Consider the following 20365-nt stretch of genomic DNA (forward strand, 5'->3'; position numbering starts at 1 on the left):
ACTGGAGATCTGTGTGGTCAGCCTCCACAGGGCTCAACTGGCCTTCCAAACTCAAACCAAGTTCCTGGATCTACCTCCCTCCTACAAACAACTGGATAATTTTATGCGCTGCAAATGGCGCTATCCTGGCCACATGTATTTGTCTCATAGGAAGTGCATCTGATGTCTGATTCAAAAGTCCAAGTTCTAATGAAGAGTATTTACCAGGAATGTCACAGTGAGAGGCCAGGTCGTTGCTAGGAAACCGGAAGGGCAAGATTTGGAGCAGATGACACAGCATTGTGTGGCATCGTGTGGCTGCAGCCACTCAGAAACTTAGCTCAGGACTTTTCACAAACGCTCCTGGGTTCTGGGGAGCAACTGTCAACATCAGTTAATCAGAGGGTGTGATGGGTGATTCTTAAGTGTCATCTTGGCTGGGCCACGGTACTCAGACAGGTGGTCAAACATTATTCTGGACGTTTCTGGGAGGGCGCTTTTGAATGAGATGAACATTTAAATCAGTGGACTCTGAGTAAAATAGATTGCCTTCCATAACGTGGGTGGGCCTCGTCTAATCAGTTGAAGGTCTGCCCAGAACCCTCACCAAAACAGGAAGGAATTCTGCAGTCTGACGGTCTTCAGACTTGAACTGCAGCATCAGCTCTTCCTGGGTTTCCACCTGCCGGCCCACCCTGCCAGCCTATATAATCACACGGGGAATCCTTAAAAGCAATCTCTTTTCTTTTGTCTTGTTTTAATGGTGATACATTTAATTGAGGTACATTCAATATATTAGTTGCTTTTAGTCTATAACACATTTGGACTCCCTGGAAAAGTGGAATAATAGCTTTTTTGTAGGTGATGAACCATCCATTGTTAGTTGGAAATACGTACAAATGTCCTCCACGATAACTTGGGTTGCCAAGAACTGCCAAAACCCACTAATTCTGCAGGCTCCTGATCTCCCCCAAGTTTCTCATCGTTTTCTTTGTCTGACTTTTCCCTCAGCACACTCTAGTGTGTTGCTGTGCACTGTACAGTCTGGATAACTTGAACGTCAAAAGAATAGTGTTAATTGCTTATAACATATTAAAAAGTTTAACTCCATGAGTCCACGAGGGGGGCTGAGGGAAAGGAAGCTCTTCTTTACAGAAAAATACCAACAAGTACGTGTAGAAGGAACAACAGAATTCAGGCAATGGGTGCTAAAAACCACTGGATGAAAAGTTATTGGGGAATATGGGGAATGTTTACACAGTGACAAAGAGTATTGAAACAGTGCCAAAGTATCACTCGCCCCTAAGATTACTTACTAATCACTTACTAATTCACATGGGACAATATGGCAATCACCCCCATAAGCAAGTAATCAAACAATCTCACTAATAGAGGGACATGACTTGCTTCCTAATGAGATGCAATGTGACATACCATCTACATGGCATCCCCGTCACAAATGTGAAGCATGGACCTAATCCAGATTCTAGATCTAACATCCATTTTGTGGCTGTTCAGGGGATAGAGGAACAAGGGAAATGACACCAGGAGAACACAGTCTGGCAAATCTAGAATGGGTGTATTCTACAAATGATCTGGGTTCTCAAAATTCAATACTAGAAAGGAGAGAAAGAAGGAAGACTGTTGTAAATTAAGAGGATGAGGACATAAAAAACTAAAATTTTAAAAACCAAATGCAGCAATGCAGCACATGAACCTTAAATAGGTCCTGGCTCTGGAAAAAAAAATGAACTGGCTATAAAAATACATTTTGTTTTGGGTAAAATTTGAGAAATTTGAATAATGAATTATTGCTAATTTTCTAAAGCATGGTTACGTTATTGTGATTATGTTGAAGAATGTCTTTTCTTAGGAGATACGTACTGAAATATTCAGTGGGAAAGTATCGTGGTGTCTACAACCTTAATTCCAAATAGTTCAACAAAAAGAAAATGTGTTTATAGAGAGTGATAAGCATAAGTGGCAAAATGTAAACAATTGTTGAATCCAGGTAGAGGGTACACAAATGTTTGCTCTGTTATGCTTTCAACTTTTGTGTGTGTTTTTGAAAACGGTCAGAATAAAAGTTGGGGAAATAAAAAACAACTTTGAGGATCACCTGTCTTCCCCAAACTCCATCCTCTCCTACCTTCTAGCCCAGCACCTTCTAGCCGAAATGAAAAAAGAAATGCACTTCATTTTTTGAACAGCTTTATTGAGATATAGTTCACATACCACACAATTCACCCAATTTAATGTCCACGATTCAATGGCTTTTAGTATATTCATAGAGTTGTATGACGATCTCCACCATCATTTTTAGAACATTTTCATTACCCCCAAAAGAACCCACCCCTTAGCCATCACTCCCCAGCCTCCCCATGCGCCCCGCCCCAGTCCTAGGCAACCACTAGTCTAGTTTCTATCTCTAGATGAATTTGATTTTTACTTCTTGAAGATCTTACATGTGGCACCAAATTTCTCGGCTGCTGCCAATGCTTTAACAAAATTCTTTGTGTCCCACTGTGTTTGCTCATCCCCAGTTCCATGCAGGACATTAGAGAGAGGTGGTATCATTCTCAGCCTCTGGGGGCCCAAGAGCCTCATTAGACTATGTCATCTGCCTTCTGGCTCTGTTGAGGGATGCACTGGAGGAAAAGAAGCAGATCTGCTTTCAGATAAAGTAGACCAGGAATTCATGTCGGATGAGCTCAACTGATGCTTTCTCTGGCTGAGGACACTGGAAGGGGCATCAACCATCCGCAGAGTCTCCTCTATACCCCATTTTGCATTATGATGATATCTGCAGATGCTCCAAGCTTCCTGACAGCCCCTCATTGTCGGGGGTGGTGGGCACTGACTTTCCTCCAAGTCCATCTCAGCTCTCACCTCTGTGGAGCTACTCTGGCCACCATGCATGATGCCCAAGTAAAGCACAAACAAGGCACCTGCCTTCCTTGACTGACTGGACTTCACAGCAGCCCAAGCAGCTGTAAGGAGCAAGGAACTCTCTCCACGGGAACGACTGTGTAGCTCTTCTCAAGACAATGCAATTATATCCTTCCTAGCTGGGTTCAACGCAGTATAAAGTTTTTGTTTGGGTTGATTTTTACTTGTAAGTACCGGGAACTACTCACTCTCAGAGCATCACCTTGCAGCTGATACCTTTGGAGAACTTTGCAGAAGAAGGTTTTTCCCATAGAAAAGTCCATGAGTTTTGAGTCCATGGGTAGGATAGGAATGTCTCTGAAGTAATAATGGCATAAAACACAATGGAACTAAGAAAAGACACTGCATGACATCTGTTTAGGTCTGAGGACAATTATGTGTACCAAGTTCAGTACTGGATTGCTAGTTAAGCTCAAAGAGAGGACATGTGAGTTTACCTAAGCAGTTATATTTTATTTAAATCTTGCTCCCCACTGCATTTCCTTTGTGATGGATTTTTATTATCAATTACCTAGTTGATGCCCTGGTACATTTGCTATTTTTCACTAGTTTTTCCCCAAAAGGGAATTATATAACGACGGACTTGATGTGCCCTTTGTTTCAGGTCTCTCAGTTTTCCACCTGAGAACACCAAACACTGGCTTTCTAAGCTCATTGTCTGTATCCCCATTCACTACATAGCAGTTATCAGTAAGAAGGGCAGGGAAAAAAGATGAGCCTTTCTATGGGACACTTGTTAGACAAAGATGCCCCTCCCTGTGAGGACTACAAATATGAAGGTCTGTCTTCAAATACCTTTGTCCAATTTTGGGCATGAAGCAACATTTTCACCCAGAGAAGTGATTTATCAGTGATTACAGAGTTTACACTTGGAGGTGATGTAAACCCAAAACTACACTCTAGATTTTGTTTTGAACCATAAGTAGAGATTTAAAATCCAAGAAAAAAGAGTGAAATGCAGTAGTCATTTTCCAAGATTAACAACTCCAGCAGGCTTGAGTGAAGTCCCAGATTTCTCTGCAGTAAAGATTTCTGGGAGTTCACTGTAAGGTCCAGGAGAGCAAATCTGGAGAGGCACTGTTTGTGCTCTACACTTCAGGTTAAGAGGTTCATTTTATAGCTCTTTTTTGCACCTGTTGAATGGGTTTCTCCCCCACCCCCACCCCATATCCCTTCTCCCCTTCTCTCCCACCCCTTTCAACAGCATCATTTTTCTACCCTTAAGTGCCACTAAGGACAGTTATCCAGTGAACACAGACCCAGGGTAACTTGTAATAGTGAAGTCAAGTGCTTATGTTTTTCCCTGCAGTAGGGCAACATTTTTCATCTCTGATTTTCCTTGGCCAGATGGAAGATGTCATTCAGGGAACCCCAGGCGTTCTGAAGATGAAAAGGAAGGTAGGGGGCCCGGCTCAGTGCTTATTAACCATAGAGGGAATTTGGTTCACTTCAAGAAGTAGTAAAATAATGGCACAGGAGAGACAATGACTCTTAATGAATTCGTGTGAGTAAAGTGTGAGGTGACCAGTTTGGGGACATGCAGCCCCAAGGCCACCCTGTGGAGGAGAAAAATGGAACAATTGTTTTCTGTTACTACACAGTATTGACCTCCCTTTCCGGAATCACACAGGGCCACTCGGATATCACGTCCAACGTAGGATTACCTCTGTCTGAGTGCCTTGGCTGCCTTTTAAATAAGGTGGGTGACATGTGACACTGGAGTCCACAGTCAGGCTTGAGGTAGGAATAATCTCAGGTGCTCCTTCAGCCAGGTGAACTGTTCCACTTCCATCTCTGCCTCCCCTCCAAAAAAATCCTTCCCTAGAGGTCAGGAGGCTCCGGCCCTCAAATCCCACCAACCTGCAGGGTTGAACATCTTCAGCTTTCACATACCACCTTTCCTATTCACACCAAAGTCTCACGGGACGTATCAACTGCCTGGAAAATAAAACAGCCTCCCAGGCTCTATGAAAAAAAAAAAAAGGAACAGAAAAGCTACAGAAATAAATCCCAGAGTCTGCTTCTAATCCTGGACAGGTGGCACCTTGGCACAAGTGCATTGAAATCACTTTCTTCCTGGGCCGCAGAGCTGAATCCCTCTCCCAGAAAGACCAACACCCCTCAATCTGGAGGTGGGGAGTGTGCTGGGGGAGGAGCCAGGAGCCTGGGGCTAGAGGTCTGTGACCTCCCGCCGAGCCGTGCTATCGGCCTTGGATCGACTATCTAGTGTAAACGCAGTTTCACACATAAATAACGTGCCACATCTGGCCCTTCGGTTTTATGGCGTCTTAGCGACCGAGCAATTTATAGATGGCGACCTTGTTAGGCAGCAGCCGGGCTCGCCGGGAGCTGCGAGGTCCGAGGTACCGCTGGGGACGCAGGAGGGGCGAGGGAGAGGAGAGCCCCGGGGTCCCAGATCTCCAGCTCCGAGGGGCGCTCAGGAGAGGGACCCACCCGCCTGGTTGGGGATGGGGCCGCAGCAAGGTGGCAGCGCCCCCTCCTTCCAAGCCGGCCATGTGGCAGCTGAAAGAGCCATCGAAGCCGAAGTGTGTTTGCGCTCATACCCAATTTATTACCGCTGAACATATGGCCAATATTTTGACTCACGTCAGTCGGGCAAGGAAAACAAACAGAGCGCGAGGCGCGGGGGAGCGGCCCCCTCCGCTGGGGCTGCGCTGCGGCCGCGGGGCCGGAGCCGGGAGGGTGGGGCCGCCGGGCACGGAGCCGGAGCCAGGAGGGGGAGGGCTCGCCGCGCCAGTGCCCCTGCGCCCGCGGCTCTGCAGCCGCCGGTGGCTCAGGATAAAGAGCGGCCGGGGATCTGCGCGCTCGCGGGCCGGGGCTCCCGGCGCAGCCGCGCTCCAGGTGAGCCTCCCGCTCAAGCGCGCGGCCGGGGGTGGTCGGGGGGCGCGGGGCGCGCGGCTGCGCGGGGAGACGTACAGGAGCCCAGCGTCGCCCCCGGCTGTCGGGCGAGCACCGTAGCTCCCCCGGCCCCAGACCCCGCGCGGGCATCCTTAGCTGCGGGGGACCGGAACGCGCTCCGGGCCGGCGTCCTGCCGCGGGCCAGGGGAGAGGGGTCTCGGTGTCCCCCGCGCGCCCGCCTGTGCGGCCCCCTCTCGCGGCTCTCGCCTTGGCTCGGTCGCCCATCCGCGGGGTCCGGAAGCAGCAGGTGGGCAAGTGCCGGGCGTCTCAGGTCCGCCGCCGGCTCCGCTGGTCACGAGGGGGGCGCTCGGGTTGGGACCGGGCCCCGCCCGCCGCGCCCGCGGCCCGGAAAAGTTTTACCTGCCTCCGAAGCCAGGTGCTCCCGCCGCCGCGCACTTTCCCGCCCGCCGGGGAGCCGGACCGCCGGGACCGGCAGGTGCGGCTGGAGGGGATGGCGGGGAGGAGAGGCGCGGCGAGGTTCGGAGCCCCGCCCGGGAGGGCGCGGCGGAGGAGGGGCGCCGGGGAGGGGGTTCCGGGGAGGTGGGGGACTAGATAAAGGCGCGCCTGGAGATTCGGCGAGGCTGTCGCCGCAGCGTCGGGAGTGGGAGGCGGAGCGGGCGCGCCGCGCGCCTCGGGCCCCTCCCCACCGTCGACTCCGCAGGCTCCTGGGCCGCCGGGGCCGCTGCCGGGAAGGGAGCGCCTCCGCCCCGCCTCCGCCGGGTAAGTCTCCCCGGTGTGCGCAGGGGTCGGCATGGGGCTGCAGGACGAGGCGATGTCCCCAAGGTAATTTGGAGATGGCGCCTAGAGAAGGAGGTGCTCCTCGGGCGGAACTGGGCCACGGGGTGGGGGGTGAGGAGGAGGAGGAAGGCGAGGGGCGGGAGTCGCCGGCAGGAAGGACCAGGGCTGGGGGCCGAGCAGGGGTCGGGGGGTCTTTGAGGCGGCTCAAGCCTGGACTTTGAGGGGACCGCGCCAGGCGCCAGACAGTTCTCATTTGTGTCAGTAGAGATCGCCAGAGGATCGGAAATGAGCCTCAGTGGGCTCTGCTGAGGCCCTGGTCTCCGAGGGGCGCCCCCCTGCCCCCCCATACACACTCTGCAAGGAGGCCCTTTGGCGCGCCTCTCGCGCCTTCTCGATCTTGGTGGCGCTTGGGGGTGGGAAGGGGGCGTTGCGTCTGGAGGAGGGCTGTGGACCTCGGGTGCTCAGATTGGAGAAGTGAGAGGGAGAGTCCCAGGAACCCCCTCCCGCTGGTGCCCGAGGGCCTCGTGGGTCGGTTCCTCGCTCTCCAGGCACAGCTGCCAGGTTCCGCGCAGGCTGGGAGCGCGGCCTCCCCGCGCCGACGAGCGCTACATGGCACAGAGCCCTCCTGGCCCAGCTCTAAGTGCTGAGTACTGGGAGAGGCCGCTGGATTTTCGAAGTCTTGTAATGATTTTGTCACGTGTTAAGAAGTAAATTCAGATAAGAACGTGCTTTCGGCGCCCTGTTTCCTTGAGAAACCCAGATCTCCTGCATTGAAATCACCCTTATCGGGGGAAGGTCGAACTTGGCTGGACAAACGTTCCTGAAGGCAACATTGACGATGCGTAATCTCATTGTAACATATTTAATCATTAGAGAAGCGCGAACGAATAAAAGCAAAGGGGTGAGCCCGGGGGGACGTGCCGTTTGGTTCCCCAATAAACCGGTGACAATGGATTGGCTGGGACGGGCTCATTTGGCCTAAGGGGGGCTTAGAGCTACGTTTTTAAAGAAAATATTGGAGGAAGGCCCTTTCCATTTTGCAGCGCGCCCCGAGCCACATTTCGTGTTCAATTTAACATCCATGAAAGTTAAACGGCTTTTCTCGCCTTTTATTTTATTGGATGCGTTTTCAAAGATCTCATTAAAGCGCATTTATCAAAGTCCTACCATATGTCCGCGGGGTCTTACGCCCACACAATGAGGCTGATTAATAAAAAGAGAAATCCTAATTTCTATTACAATTTATGTCCTCAGGAAATGTCTGCCTTTTTTTTTTTAAGCCAGATAATTGGTAAAGTGTTGTGTATTTCACCTTGAAGAAGAGTAGGGGGAGATAGCTCAGAAGGATGCCTGCGCCCTGCGCCCACAATTGCAGGGAGACTCCAGGCTCTAGGTCCCTAGGTCAGTTCTCTCCATGGCTTTATAGAGTTCCTGGTGCTCCTGAGGAAGCGGGGAAGGGGGAAAAGGGGGGTCAGATACAGAATCTGAGCTCTGTCTCTGGGCCTGGAAAACTTCTCTGCCCAACATCTTCTTGGTGACTTGGGAGGACTGTCCTTCTGGGAGGTGCCCTCACTCTTACCTCCTGTGGTAAGAGTTAACACAATATGAATCAAAGAAAGAGAAAACTCACCTTTGACTTGAACCCAAAGTGGACTGAGATTTCCTTTCCCTTCACACTAGTCCCTACTTTCTGGTCCATCTGTCCGCTGGCTGTGGGTCTCTTCTGCCAGAGATTTGCACCTGTTCTGATCTGGCCTCACTGATAGGGCTGTAGGCCTCCCCCATCCAGCCGCTCCATTCTGCTTCCCGCCCCCACAGCCTGCAGGGACTTCCAGGGACCTCAGCTTCCTTCGGGGGCAGAAGGTGATGCCAGTTGGTGCCAGGATCCACCAGAGATGAGCCTGCCTTTCAGTTTTCTGGTTGGGAAAGGTCCTGCTTCAGGTGGTACCCTGGGCCACACTCCTCGACATCTTTCAACCGGCGGCCAGAGCTGACACTCTTGCTTCCAGCAGCCCCCGTTCCCCCACCTGGAGTTGAAGCTGCCATGGGATACCTTGGAGGAGTGCATCTTAAAGGTGGACGTCTTTATCGCCAAGCTCGGGGACCAGATGGGGAGACATTTTCTGTCCCCGTTGATTTCGAGTGCATGCCACGCTCCGAGTCTCCAACCCGAGATAAAATAAACCTTTCCCCTCCAACAAAACCTTTGTGTCCAGCGCGGCTAATCCTCGCAGAGAAGGAAGGTGCAATGCGCTTTGTTTCTAGAGTGAATGAAGACAAACGCTTGCACCTTGGCGCTAACCAGACAATAAACTAATCCACTTGAAGGCTGTTATCTGAGATGGGATGTGCAGGGGACCCGCTCGGCCATGTACTGTACCAGGAAAGGAGTTTCTTTTCAACCTCTTTTCATTCCAAAAAAGAAAGAAAAATGAAGTCAAATTAGTATTTCCAAATAATGGGAAAGACCTTGTATTTTTAATGACTGGTCGCACTTTTGTGGATGGGGAGGGTGAGGCGTGCTGCCTGGGGCTGCGAGGCTTTGGGCTCCTCGAGGCCACCCCCGTTTTGCAGTGGTCCTCAAGGTACTCCCCCCGGACTTTTTCTGCCCTAAATTCCTCTAGAGGAGGCGCCTACCCAGCAAGCTCTCACCAGCCTGAAAGGGGAAAGATGTGAGCAGAGCGCCTCCCAAGAGGCCTTCAAGCCAAGAAGCCGTCTGAGATTGAGAGAGGAACGGGGATTGGGGGCGCTGGGGGCGCCCCACCAGCCCGCCTCACCCACAGGCACACCGAGCCAGGCTCCCACGCGTGGGGTGTGCCCAGGCCTCTCCTCATTTTCCCAAAGGGCCTTCCTTTCCTGCCTTGTTTGCTGCTGTTCAGAGCTCACCCCTCCCCCAACAGGGGGCGTCAAACTGCGGTGCGCGGGCGCAAGGAGCTGGGGACCCGGGCGCACCAGGGCCGCCCCCGTGCTCCGGAGCTCAGAAAAGGCGCTCGTGTTTGAGCTACCTGCGAAAGTAAACAGGTAAACACTGGGCCGACTTGGAGGGCCACTTGTCCTGGAGTGGGGCCACTTACCCTGTGTACATTCGCCTCCCGCCCGGGCCTCCGGCGGTGGTTCACCTCCCCCGCGCCCTCTCCAGCGCCTGCGCTTCCATCCCTCCGGAACCCCGAGCCGCAGAGAGGAGCTGAGCGGCCTGGGAAGCCTCCTAAGAGGGATTCTTCCAGCCTGCGAGGAGGAAGATTCTCTTCCTCCTCTCCCCCACCTCCCCTCGGGGCCTGCGACGCCCTCTGAGCTCGTCTCAAACGTGGGAAAAAGGGAGGTAGAGCTCGAGATTTGTAAGGAAGCTGGAGCCCCAGCGCCGAGCATAAATATCCGGGGCAGGGGACCTCTGGCTGCTCGGGTGACCCTGGCAGGGGTACTCGGTGGTTGTCGCACACCAAAGAGGGCAAAACATGTCTCCCTCCGGCCCAGACCAGCTGCCATCAAACTTTCAGCACCGTCTCAACTTCTCCCCAAGTTCGCAGCAGAAGGCCCAAGGCTGAGCGCTCAGGAGCTCCCGCAACGCCGGCGGCAGAGCCCAGAGCCCAAACCCAAACACGATGGAACCCAGGACATTGTCCTCTCCTGGCTGCAAGATGGAACCCGGAAAGAAGCTACTGAAGAATCCGGACCTGGGGAGCCGAGCACATCCAAGCAGAGCTGAACTGGTGCCAGAGGACACGGATATGTTCAGAGCCGATAGGGTGGGGATAGCGGGGACACTAATAAGGACTCTGGAGGGGCCAGGGGCGTGGGGCTTGGTACTCTTGACCAAGTGTGCGGGATCTCGCTGAGCAGGAGACCCCTGGCTCGAAAAGACCAGGCTGTGGTGCTCCCAGCGAGACCTCTTGGGGAGCCCTCGGGATGCAATCACCTGTTTAATTTGTGTGTAAAAGTTCATTTGGTGCCTGGCCCTGCTCCTCGGGTCGCATGAGGTCCGGGAGACCCTGGAGCGCGCTTTGGGCACCGGACCTGCCCCCAGCTGCCAGCTGGTCCCCCGCCGGCCTCCCGGCGTCCGCAGACCACTCCTGGGGGACTTGCATTTTATGATCTTCCTCTAACAAGCCCAGTTTCTCCCCTTCAATTACGGGCCTCCCGGCGGTCTCCCTGCGCCTTTTCAATTGCAAATGTCGGCGCTTTGGAAGCGGACGCGGGAACGGCACCGGCGACGGAGCGCTGGGCAAAATGGATTCGCGAGGTCCCAGGAGGGAGACACTGAGCACAGCGCATCGGGCTCCGCAGGGCGCTGAGCGTGGCTTCGGGAGGCCAGGCTGAGGCTCCCTCGGGTTCCCTCCCTGCTCCGCAGCCCCAAGGTCAGGGGCAGGAAAAACTAGCAGGGGTGAGGGTGGAGGAGGGAGCAGAGACCCAGAACACGGTCTGTGCGGGCGGGGGAGTGTGGTGCCGCAAGTGCTCCAGCAAGGAAGGGGGCCCTACGACCTGTGGTGTGGGAGAACTCAGGCCCGTCGAGGCCGAGGGGCCGGCGCTGTGCGGAGCCCCGCCTCAGTGAACTGGGCCGGGAGCCTCCTTCTCAGGGCGCGGTTGTCAGCGCTCCCGCTTCAGTTTCCAGGAGGCTGGATCCCCCTGTAGGAAAACAGTTGTCTCCCAGGTGCTCTGCCCGAAGTGCAGGCTCTCAGGGGCCGGGGAGGGGACTTGACCCGCTGCGAAAGTGCTGATGAGATCCTGGGAGAAAGGCCACCATGGGGGAAGGGAGAAGTTGGGAGCGAAGTGGAACTAGGTGGTCCCAAGACGAGGAACTGCGCAGGCTCCGTGGAGGGGTCTGGGGCACCCCTCCCAAAGATGGACACGCAAAAGTCACTTCTTGCCGAAGGGGACATTTCTCACCCAACCCAAGAATTGGCGTGGCCCAACCAGACTCCTTTCTGGCCCTTCCTAGAGCCTACCCTGGTCCCCAAGAGACACCCCTCGCTTGGGACAGAGGAATAAGAGGAGTGACCAGGATGATTTTTTCTGCAAAGCTTGGGTTGAGGAACTTTTCCTCGCCAGTTATTTATTTAGCAGCTGAGTAACAATGGCTGGGGTAGGCCCGACAGCCCCTGTTTCCAAACTCTGGGCCTCTGTGATGCCTGGAAACCCAACTTCCCTCCTCCGACTGGACGGGGCAGAGAGCTCCCGAGTGACAGGGGGGAGGGAGAGGCAAGGAGGATGGAGGCTGGGAAAGGCAGACTGGAAAGAGAAAGAGGGGAAAAAAGCACGAAAAGTAATGGGTTCAAGGAACACGATTCAAACCAGTTTCTAATTCTTGCGGGGGGGGGGAAGGGGGGAAGGAAGGGGGGGAAGGAAAGGGGGAAGGAAAGGGGGAAGGAAAGGGGGAAGGGCGGAAGGAGGGGGAGAAAGGAGAAAAGGAAAAGTAGGAGAAAGAGAGGAATGGGGAGCGTCGACATGAAGGGGTTTCCTTAATATTGTGGACGGATTCAGAAATGAATGAAGAGATAGTCCATTGAAAAGGGTTGAATGCCATGACAACTAGGAACAACCTTAGATTTATTCCAAACAGTTAGGACACATTGAAAGAGAGCGTCAATCATGTATTATTTCTCCACTGAAATAAATGCAAAAACCGAGCCGGGACAAAGGCTTCCAACGGGAGCGGGACATTTGTCTACATTTCGCTCATTGTCCGCAGCTTAGCAATCGGTTTGTATTTGTGTTTGCCCGGGTCCGACCACCCAGGACGCGCCGACGAGGGGCTCCCTCTAACCTGGGCCATTGTCACCCGCGTCACATACTGGGGGCGAGGCAGCGAGGGCTGCAGAAAGCCGCCGAGCGGCTCGGGGAGAGGCGCCCTCGCCGGGCTCTGGTAACTCGGGGGCGGCCGGGGCGCGGCGGCCGCAGCTGCGAGCGGGGAGTACGGGCGCCGGCGCTGCGCTCGCCGGCGTGGAGGCGGCCCCGGCGGAGGGCTTGGGGGTGGGCAGACCCCGACCCCCGCCGCGGCCTTCTCCGTCCCTCCCCGCCCCCAGGCCAAGCACCGTCCAGACGCTCCTCTGGGGCGGATGAGCATCAGGTAGCAAACCTCCCTCGCGCAAAAAAAAAAAAAAACTGGAAGGAGGGGCGGGAAGTGCGGCCTGGATTTTTCCTCGCCGGCGCCGAGGAGGTGGTGCTGTCCCGGGAAAGTGCAGTTCCCAGGCCGGCCCGGGGCTGGGACCCGCACACAAACCTCACGCAAGCTGGGAGCCTGGAGCGTGTCCTCTGAACTCGCCCCTGGTGCGTCCGAAAGGACTCCCTGGGGAGAAGAAAACTCCGGAGAGAACTCAGCAGCACCTCCCGCCCTGCGACCCCCTTCCCCGCGGTTTTTGGGGTCCTCACCCCGGCTGGAGACAGCGCACCCGCCCCTCCCCCCGCCCCTCTACCCTTGCCCCCACCCCACCCCGCTCTGCCACCGCTGGAGGCTGGAAAGGGAGGCATAATAGGGGGCAGGAAGGGCGCGGGGCCGCCTGCCCTTCCCTCCACCCTGAGATCGCGGCCCGCGGGGCCGGAGGCGGTGGGGCCGGGCTGATCGCGGCCCGAGGGAGACTTCCCCACCCCCACCGCCCCACCCCGGGCGCCCGCAAAGCAGAAAGTGAACTGCGCGGTCCTGCTCAGCAGCACAGAGCTGGGGGGAGGGGGAGAGGGGAGGGAGGCGGGGAGAAGGAAATAAATGTCTTTAGCAAATAAAGGGTGTCGGGGCGGGGGAGGTGGTGTCGCTTGGTGGTGGCTCCGGCCGGCCCCGAGCCGATTCCTCTCCTGGGTTTCGGGCTCTTTCGGCGTTTAACTAGAATCAATTACTTGCCTTGTCATTTCTAGTACTCATCCTTAAGCCTCAACCAAAATATTGACCTAGGAGGCTTACAGAAGTTGGGCTCTTGCCATTTGAACCGGATCTTGTTTAGGGAACGGCCAGCGATGGGAAGGAGAGATTTCCGCGGCTCAGCCTGCGCCCCCTCCCCCTTTTCCAAAGGCGCCACAAATCGCCAATTTTCCGGCTTGCTGGGGGCAGGCGCGCGTGGGCGGGGAGGTAGGAACCGGTGAATGTTAAGGAGGATTCTGTTTTTCTCTCCTCCTCCGGGTTTCTGTTTTGTTTTCTTTCCTCCTCCCCCGCTTTTTTAAAAAAGATGCAATTTGTTAAAACTGCCCTTTCAAGTGTGTGGACTCGCGAGCGACGCGGTGGTCCTTTGTATGTAAATACTGGGTAAGAAAGGCTCGCCCCGTCTTTGCAATTAATTGACACGTTACACCTCTCATCTTGCTCTAGAGGGCCGTTGGCTGGGAGCGCGGAGCTCCCCAAAACCCACAATTTCACATCTGCAAATACAGTCTTCATCCACTTGACTTCCAAGACCCGCCCACACGTGTCCAACCTTTGCGTTTTAATGTCTCCCTCCCCCTTTTTTCCACCCTTCTCTCGCTCCCCCTCCCTCCCTCCCTCCCTCCCTCCCTCCCCCCTTTCCTCCCCCCCTTTCCCTCCCCCTCCCTCTATCTTTCCCTCCCTCTCTTTCTCCCCCTCTTCCCCCCCTCTCCCCAGGTTCGTGAGTGGAGCCCAGCCTTATATGGACTGATCGCTCGGGCAATGGCCCATTTTTTCCTCGCCACCAGCCGCCACCGCGCGCTGAGCGGCCGCCGGAGCCGGAGCTGACGCCGCCTTGGCACCCCTCCTGGAGTTACAAACTCGGGCCCGGCCCGCAGCGCTGGCGCGCAGGCCGCCCGGCTCCCCGCGTCCATTTCCGCGTGCTTGCAGAGAAGACACAGGCAACGCCTTGGGCTTTTTCTTTCTTTCTTTCTTTCTTTTTCTCCCCTTTCCCAGAGTTTCTTTCTTTTTCTTAAACATAATAATCTCAATAATTAAAGCCCATCCCCCCTCCCCTCCCCCAACCCCTCTCCCCATACCCCCTCCCCCGCCCCTACTGAGAGCGCAAGGAATTGACCAAGTGAAGCTACAACTTTGCGGCATAAATTGCGGGGTCCCGGCCATGTCGCTGACCAACACAAAGACGGGGTTTTCGGTCAAGGACATCTTGGACCTACCGGACACCAACGATGAGGAGGGCTCGGTGGCCGAAGGGCCAGAGGAGGAGAGCGAGGGGCCGGAGCCCGCCAAGAGGGCCGGGCCGCTGGGGCAGGGCGCCCTGGACACGGTGCAGAGCCTGCCCCTAAAGAACCCCTTCTACGACAGCAGCGACAACCCGTACACGCGCTGGCTGGCCAGCACCGAGGGCCTCCAGTACTCCCGTAAGTAGCGAAACTTGGCCGCCGCGGCTGTGACCGCCTCTGCTACTGTGGCCGCAGCCTGGGCCGCACGCCGCGGGGAGAAAAGGGATGGAGCCTTGTAAGCCGGATCCCTCACCCTGCGCCCCCAGAAAGATGCCTAACGTTTGTTTGGGATGCCCTACCTCTTCCCTCTTCGTCAGACCCCCCCTAGTCCGGGAAGGAGACTTGGTCTCAGATATTTCTTCCAAAGAGAGAAATTAGGAGGAAGAAGGGGAGGGGAATACCTCCCAAGGGCTGGTTACAGACGCCAACCAGAACTGACGGCTCCGGCCGGAGCCCCCCTCCCCCATTCTGACAGCCGGGAAGGACTGGCCTGGAGCAGTGGAGCGAGCCAGCCTGCCTCGGGATACGGGGAGAGGGTGGCCCGGGTATAAATAGCTCACCCTGCCCCCTGCACTTCATAGAGGACGCTTTGTGCGGTGCGGAGGGTGTCCAGAAAGTCGGAAAGCAGAAACGAAAGCCCCCAAAACCTGCCTTAAATGGCCGAGCCGACCAATGCCGGGATTGTGGGTTTTTTCTTTTAAAAATCTGCCCACGTCTCTCCGGAGAGGAAACTGCTTAAGGGGGCCGGAGCCCTTAACCCGTGATGATCTCCTCCGCGCGCCACTCCACCCCCCCCCAAAAATACGCACCCACACTGGTCAAGCCCCTAGAAACTGGAGCACCGAGCCCCTACTCCTGCCGCTTCTTCTCTTTCCCCGGGGCGGACACCGACGATTTTGTCAGGCGTGGAGCAGGGCGGGGGTCAGGGCGAAGGCAGCGGGGCCTGGCTGCGCACAGGCCCGAGGGCGCACGGAGGATCCAGGGCGCGCGGGGTCGGGCCCGGCCGCGCGCGGCCTCCAGGCTCCTGATGGGCTTCTCTTTCCCCCAGTGCATGGGCTGGCAGCCGGCGCGGCGCCCCAGGACTCGAGTTCCAAGTCTCCGGAGCCCTCGGCCGACGAGTCACCGGACAATGACAAGGAGACCCCCGGCGGCGGAGGGGACGCCGGCAAGAAGCGGAAGCGGCGGGTGCTCTTCTCCAAGGCGCAGACCTACGAGCTGGAGCGGCGCTTCCGGCAGCAGCGGTACCTGTCGGCGCCAGAGCGCGAACACCTGGCCAGCCTCATCCGCCTCACGCCCACGCAGGTCAAGATCTGGTTCCAGAACCACCGCTACAAGATGAAGCGCGCCCGGGCAGAGAAAGGTATGGAGGTGACGCCCCTGCCCTCGCCGCGCCGGGTGGCCGTGCCCGTTTTGGTCAGGGACGGCAAACCGTGCCACGCGCTCAAAGCCCAGGACCTGGCAGCTGCCACCTTCCAGGCGGGCATCCCCTTTTCGGCCTACAGCGCGCAGTCTCTGCAACACATGCAGTACAACGCCCAGTACAGCTCGGCCGGCACCCCCCAGTACCCGACAGCACACCCCCTGGTCCAGGCCCAGCAGTGGACTTGGTGAGCGTCGCCCCTCCGAGACTCTCGGCCCCAGGCCCAGGCCCCACCCCAGCGGCGGAGGCGAGGAGGACTCGGCCCTTACAGTGGTTATTATATTATTATAATTATTATTCTGGAGTCGAGTTGACTCTTGGCTCCGTTGGGGAGGCGCCAGGAGGTTGCTGCACCTCCTTGGAGAGGCAGATTCCACCCCCCAGCTCCGCCCCATCCCTCTCTCCGTTTGAACCTTTGGAGACGGCTGAACCGTAAGCCGAGTTTACAGAATGTTTGCGCAGCTTCGCTTCTCTGCCTCTCCCCGGGGACCGAATGGTCCCAGCGTTAACGTCCTCACCTGAGAAGGAGTAAAAGACCCCCCCCCGCCCCGCTTTTGTGAATTTTGTAAAATATGTTTGTGTGAGTAGCGATATTGTCAGCCGTCTTCTTCTGAAGCAAGTGGAGAACACTTTAAAAATATAGAGGATTTTTTTTCTCCATTTTTTTTAAAGTAAGAAAATGCTAAATATTTATGGCCATGTAAACGTTCTGACAACTGGTGGCAGATTTCGCTTTTCGTTGTAAATATCGGTGGTGATTGTTGCCAAAATGACCTTCAGGAAGGGCCTGTACCCCTCAGGGCCCAACTCCTTTCTTCGTGGTTTGTTTTGGTTTGCTTATACTTGGTTACCCCTGCTTTCTTCTCTTCTTTTTTTATTTTGTTCAGTGCAAACATTTCTCAAATATGAAAAAGGAAAAATGTGTAGGCGAGCGAGAAGCCCCCTGCCCCATCCTCCGGGTCCTGAGCCCCGGAACTTGGAGCTCAGCTGTTCCGTGCGGTTCCCCAAGAGCGCCGGGCGCTGAAAGCTTTCAATTTTTTTAAATAAGAATTTTAATAAAAATCCTGTGTTTAAAAAAACCAAGCCCGGCCCTCCCGTTTGTCTTACTTTGTCGCCCTGCGCCGGGCAAGGAGGTCTCGGGCAAGGAGCCGGGCCAGGCCGCTGGCCGCGCTCTCCCCAGCGCATCCCTTGGGAGCCGGAGCACCCGAGGCGCTGGGGAGGCTTCGGAACAGGCCTCTCCCGGGCGTGCGGGCCAGGCCCCGCGCCTCGGACCCCGGGCGCGCGCGGGAGCGCTGGCCTCGGGCCTGCGAGCGGCTGACCCGCCGCCCGGGGTCGCTCGGCCTCTCCCAGCCTGTCTCTCGGCCTCACGCGCGGTCTGCATTCGGGCGGCAGCGCCCTGGCGCAGGAGGAAGAGTGACTTTGGAAAACGCAAAGGCGAGAAGAGCAAGCCCCCCTCGCTCGCCCAAATCTACGAGTGGCTCCTTCAGCCTAAGGAGCTGTTGAAGCCACTACACTCGATGACTTTCATTTTGTTGCATTTGATTTACCTCGTGCTAAGGAGGGGAGGGGATGCTGAGGTTGAGACTGGTCGGCTTCTCTCCCCACCCCCTTGCAAATCCGCGGCCGGGAGGCGGCCTAGACCTGGGCGCGGGGGCCGGGGGCGCGTTTCGGGGCGCTCCAAGCTTTGGCTACAAGGAGGGACGCGGGGACCCGGGCGCGGAAGACTACGGGGTGGGTGGAGGTGCTGCGGCCTCCCTGGGCTCCTCAGCCGGGGAGAGCCAGGAAGCGGGAGTCAGAGGCGATCCCTGATAACCAGCCTTCCTTCCATCCCCACTCTTTCCGAGTTTCCCGCCTCTGTCCCTGGACTGGATGCCGCGCCTCGTCCCCTCCTAGCATCTGGCTGTGCGCGGTCCCCCAGGCCAGCTCTCTGGCGTGAAGCTGGGCGAATTGCTCGCTAGAAAGTAGGGGTCTGGGGGTGGGGTGGTGCGTCGCGGCCTCCTGGGCTGCGGTAAGGGGAGCGAGAAGTGAGCAAACCGCCCTCGTTCGCCCGGGGGAGGCGGACGGTCCTTCCCTGCTAGAGATCTGATCCCATCCCACCTTTGCCTCAGGGAGAGCTCCCTGGAGGACCCTGGCGCATACTTGCCCGCGCCGGGGAGCGTCTCAGAGGGCCCCGCGGACTTGGGGGGAGGGGCGCCTGTCTCCTCTATCTTGCGGATTTCCGAAAATACCCGGGGCTCTGCAGCTCAGACCGCGCTCCGAGACGCCTCGGGATTGAAAGTCGGCCCCATTCGGAAACTGTATCTCTGGTTTTCTCTCGAGCTCCACCTTCATGGCTGGGGGCGGGGGCGAGGAGGCCGAGCAAAGGGAGCGGTCCCAGCTGACGTTCTCGCTACCTCTAGTTGATGATCAGATTTAATTCAATATCTAAAGCAAACATGATTATCCGTGTGACCAAATCTGCGCGTCAATAGCACTCAGCACCACACGCCCGGGGACGTGATTACACGTTATTCCCGCGTTGCGCAGCTGCCCCTGGATAATTGAGGGCGCTGGAGTCTTTCTAATATCCTCCTAAATGTCCTTTCATATCTCCAGGTTCGACTGGGTTTTTCCAGGTTTTCCTAAATGCGGGAAAGTCTACCTTTGTTCCCCACACCAGCTTGGAAACGTTTGGGGTTTTATTTCTTGCTCTTTGCAAAGGCCAGGAGAATTCTCCCCAAATCGTGTGTCTGCAATAGCCGAATGCCCAACTTGCCCTGATACCAATCACTCAACATTCCTCTTGTAACTGCCCTCTACCCCCATCCGTCAGCAGGGGAGGTGAGAGTTCCAGCCTCTTGGAGTGGGGTTGTCACGAGGCCTGAGGCACAGCCCCAAGACTTGGTTGATTTTGACTGCTGCAGGACCCAAAACTTCCGGGGGCCAAAAATGATCATAGGAGCTTCCCCCCCGGCCTCCAGAGGGGAAGGAGGCAGCGTGGAAGGGCCAAATTCTCGCAGGCATCCACGTGTGCTCGTAGAGGGCGCGTTTGGGGTAGTGGTTAGGCCTACCAGCCTGCAGTCTGGATGTGCGCGCCGGCGGCTGGGAGCCGGGGAGGTGGGCCCGACGCCCGCCTCTCACTGTCCTCGGGTCCCCATGGAGTCAATAAAAGCGCCCGCGGAGCCTGTGTGGCCCTAACCCCAGCGCCCTGGGAGCGCACCCGGCGCGGGGTCCGCTTCGGCAGTCTATCTTCGCCCAATCTACAGCGGGCCGCACAAAACGGCACAATGGGAGAGCTGGGAGCCAGGGATGTTAGAGGCGTGCATATTAAAAAGGGACAGAGAAAGGATCGCAGGGGACAGCGAGAGGGGAAGAGGGAGAAGGGGCCCACCCTCCGCCCCCTTCGCCCCCCTCCGCCCCCCTCCGCCCCGCACCATTCAGCGCGCTTATCGCGGGCAGTGAATCCCGGAGTCAGGCAGAAGTCTCCTTGGGGTTTTGTTGGGCCTGTCACTGGGTCCCTTTGTCATCCGCGGGCTCCATGCTGGATTCCATATGGCCAGCTGGGCCGAGGGAGCGCGAGGAGGGAACCGCACAAAACCCAAATTGTGTCCGGCTTTCAAACCCTGTATTGTTGTCTGTGAAAGGAAGACGCATTAAAAATTCGTGCTATATCTATTGGGGAGGAGGCTGGAGGAGGGGAAAACAGCCACCCCTGTCTTTGATGGCTTCAGAGGGCGCTTGCCCCGCCTAGGCCCCGTGACACTCTGAGAGCTGGAGATCTCTCTTTCTCTTTCTGTCTCTGTCTCTGCTTCTGTCTCTTTACCAAATACTGGCTCTAAGCTGGGGCTCGGGTCTGTGAACGTCGGCGTTCAGGGTCGGGGTCCTTGCGCGCACTTCGCTGCTCCTGCGCGCGCAGCTGGCGGCTAGGCCTCTCCTGTCTGGGAGCCCGGAGTAGAGGCCATCGGACCGTGCCGGGCCCAGGAGGACACCGAGGTGCCCAGGGCCTGGGGGAAGCTCAGAGGCCGCAGGCTTCGCGGCTCCAGGGTAGATGAAAATCCACGTCCCTTGTTCCCGCACCGGACGCGTCTTGACGCCCGGGCGCGCGAAGCCAGCCCTCTCCGCACTGCAGGAGCGGCTCAGGGACGCCGCGAGACCGCTCAGTCCGATGCCCAGCTCGATTTCCGCCGCAGTGGGTTCTGAGGCCGCTTTCATCCAGCCGGACCCCTCGGTTACCAACACCCTGTCATTCGAAATAGG

General features: G+C 56.7%; 1 protein-coding gene across 1 annotated transcript; it reads left to right on the forward strand.

The window, feature by feature from the left end:
• The first annotated feature begins 14588 nt into the window (after window positions 1–14588).
• On the forward strand, window positions 14589–17182 carry NKX2-2 (NK2 homeobox 2). Its single transcript, XM_060124010.1, has 2 exons — window positions 14589–14847; window positions 15758–17182. The coding sequence occupies exons 1-2, from the start codon at window positions 14589–14591 to the stop codon at window positions 16318–16320; spliced, it is 822 nt and encodes a 273-aa protein (XP_059979993.1). The 3' UTR covers window positions 16321–17182.
• Window positions 17183–20365: the final 3183 nt, after the last annotated feature.

This window comes from Lagenorhynchus albirostris, chromosome 15 (genome assembly GCF_949774975.1).
Source record: "Lagenorhynchus albirostris chromosome 15, mLagAlb1.1, whole genome shotgun sequence".
Lineage (NCBI taxonomy): Eukaryota > Metazoa > Chordata > Mammalia > Artiodactyla > Delphinidae > Lagenorhynchus > Lagenorhynchus albirostris.

Bases quoted from the DNA above. Each gene is read 5' to 3' on its own strand.
- NKX2-2 (XM_060124010.1), top strand. From the start codon at position 14,589: ATGTCGCTGACCAACACAAAGACGGGGTTTTCGGTCAAGGACATCTTG. The intron at 14,848-15,757 runs GTAAGTAGCGAA...TCTTTCCCCCAG, and splicing joins CGAGGGCCTCCAGTACTCCC to TGCATGGGCTGGCAGCCGGC.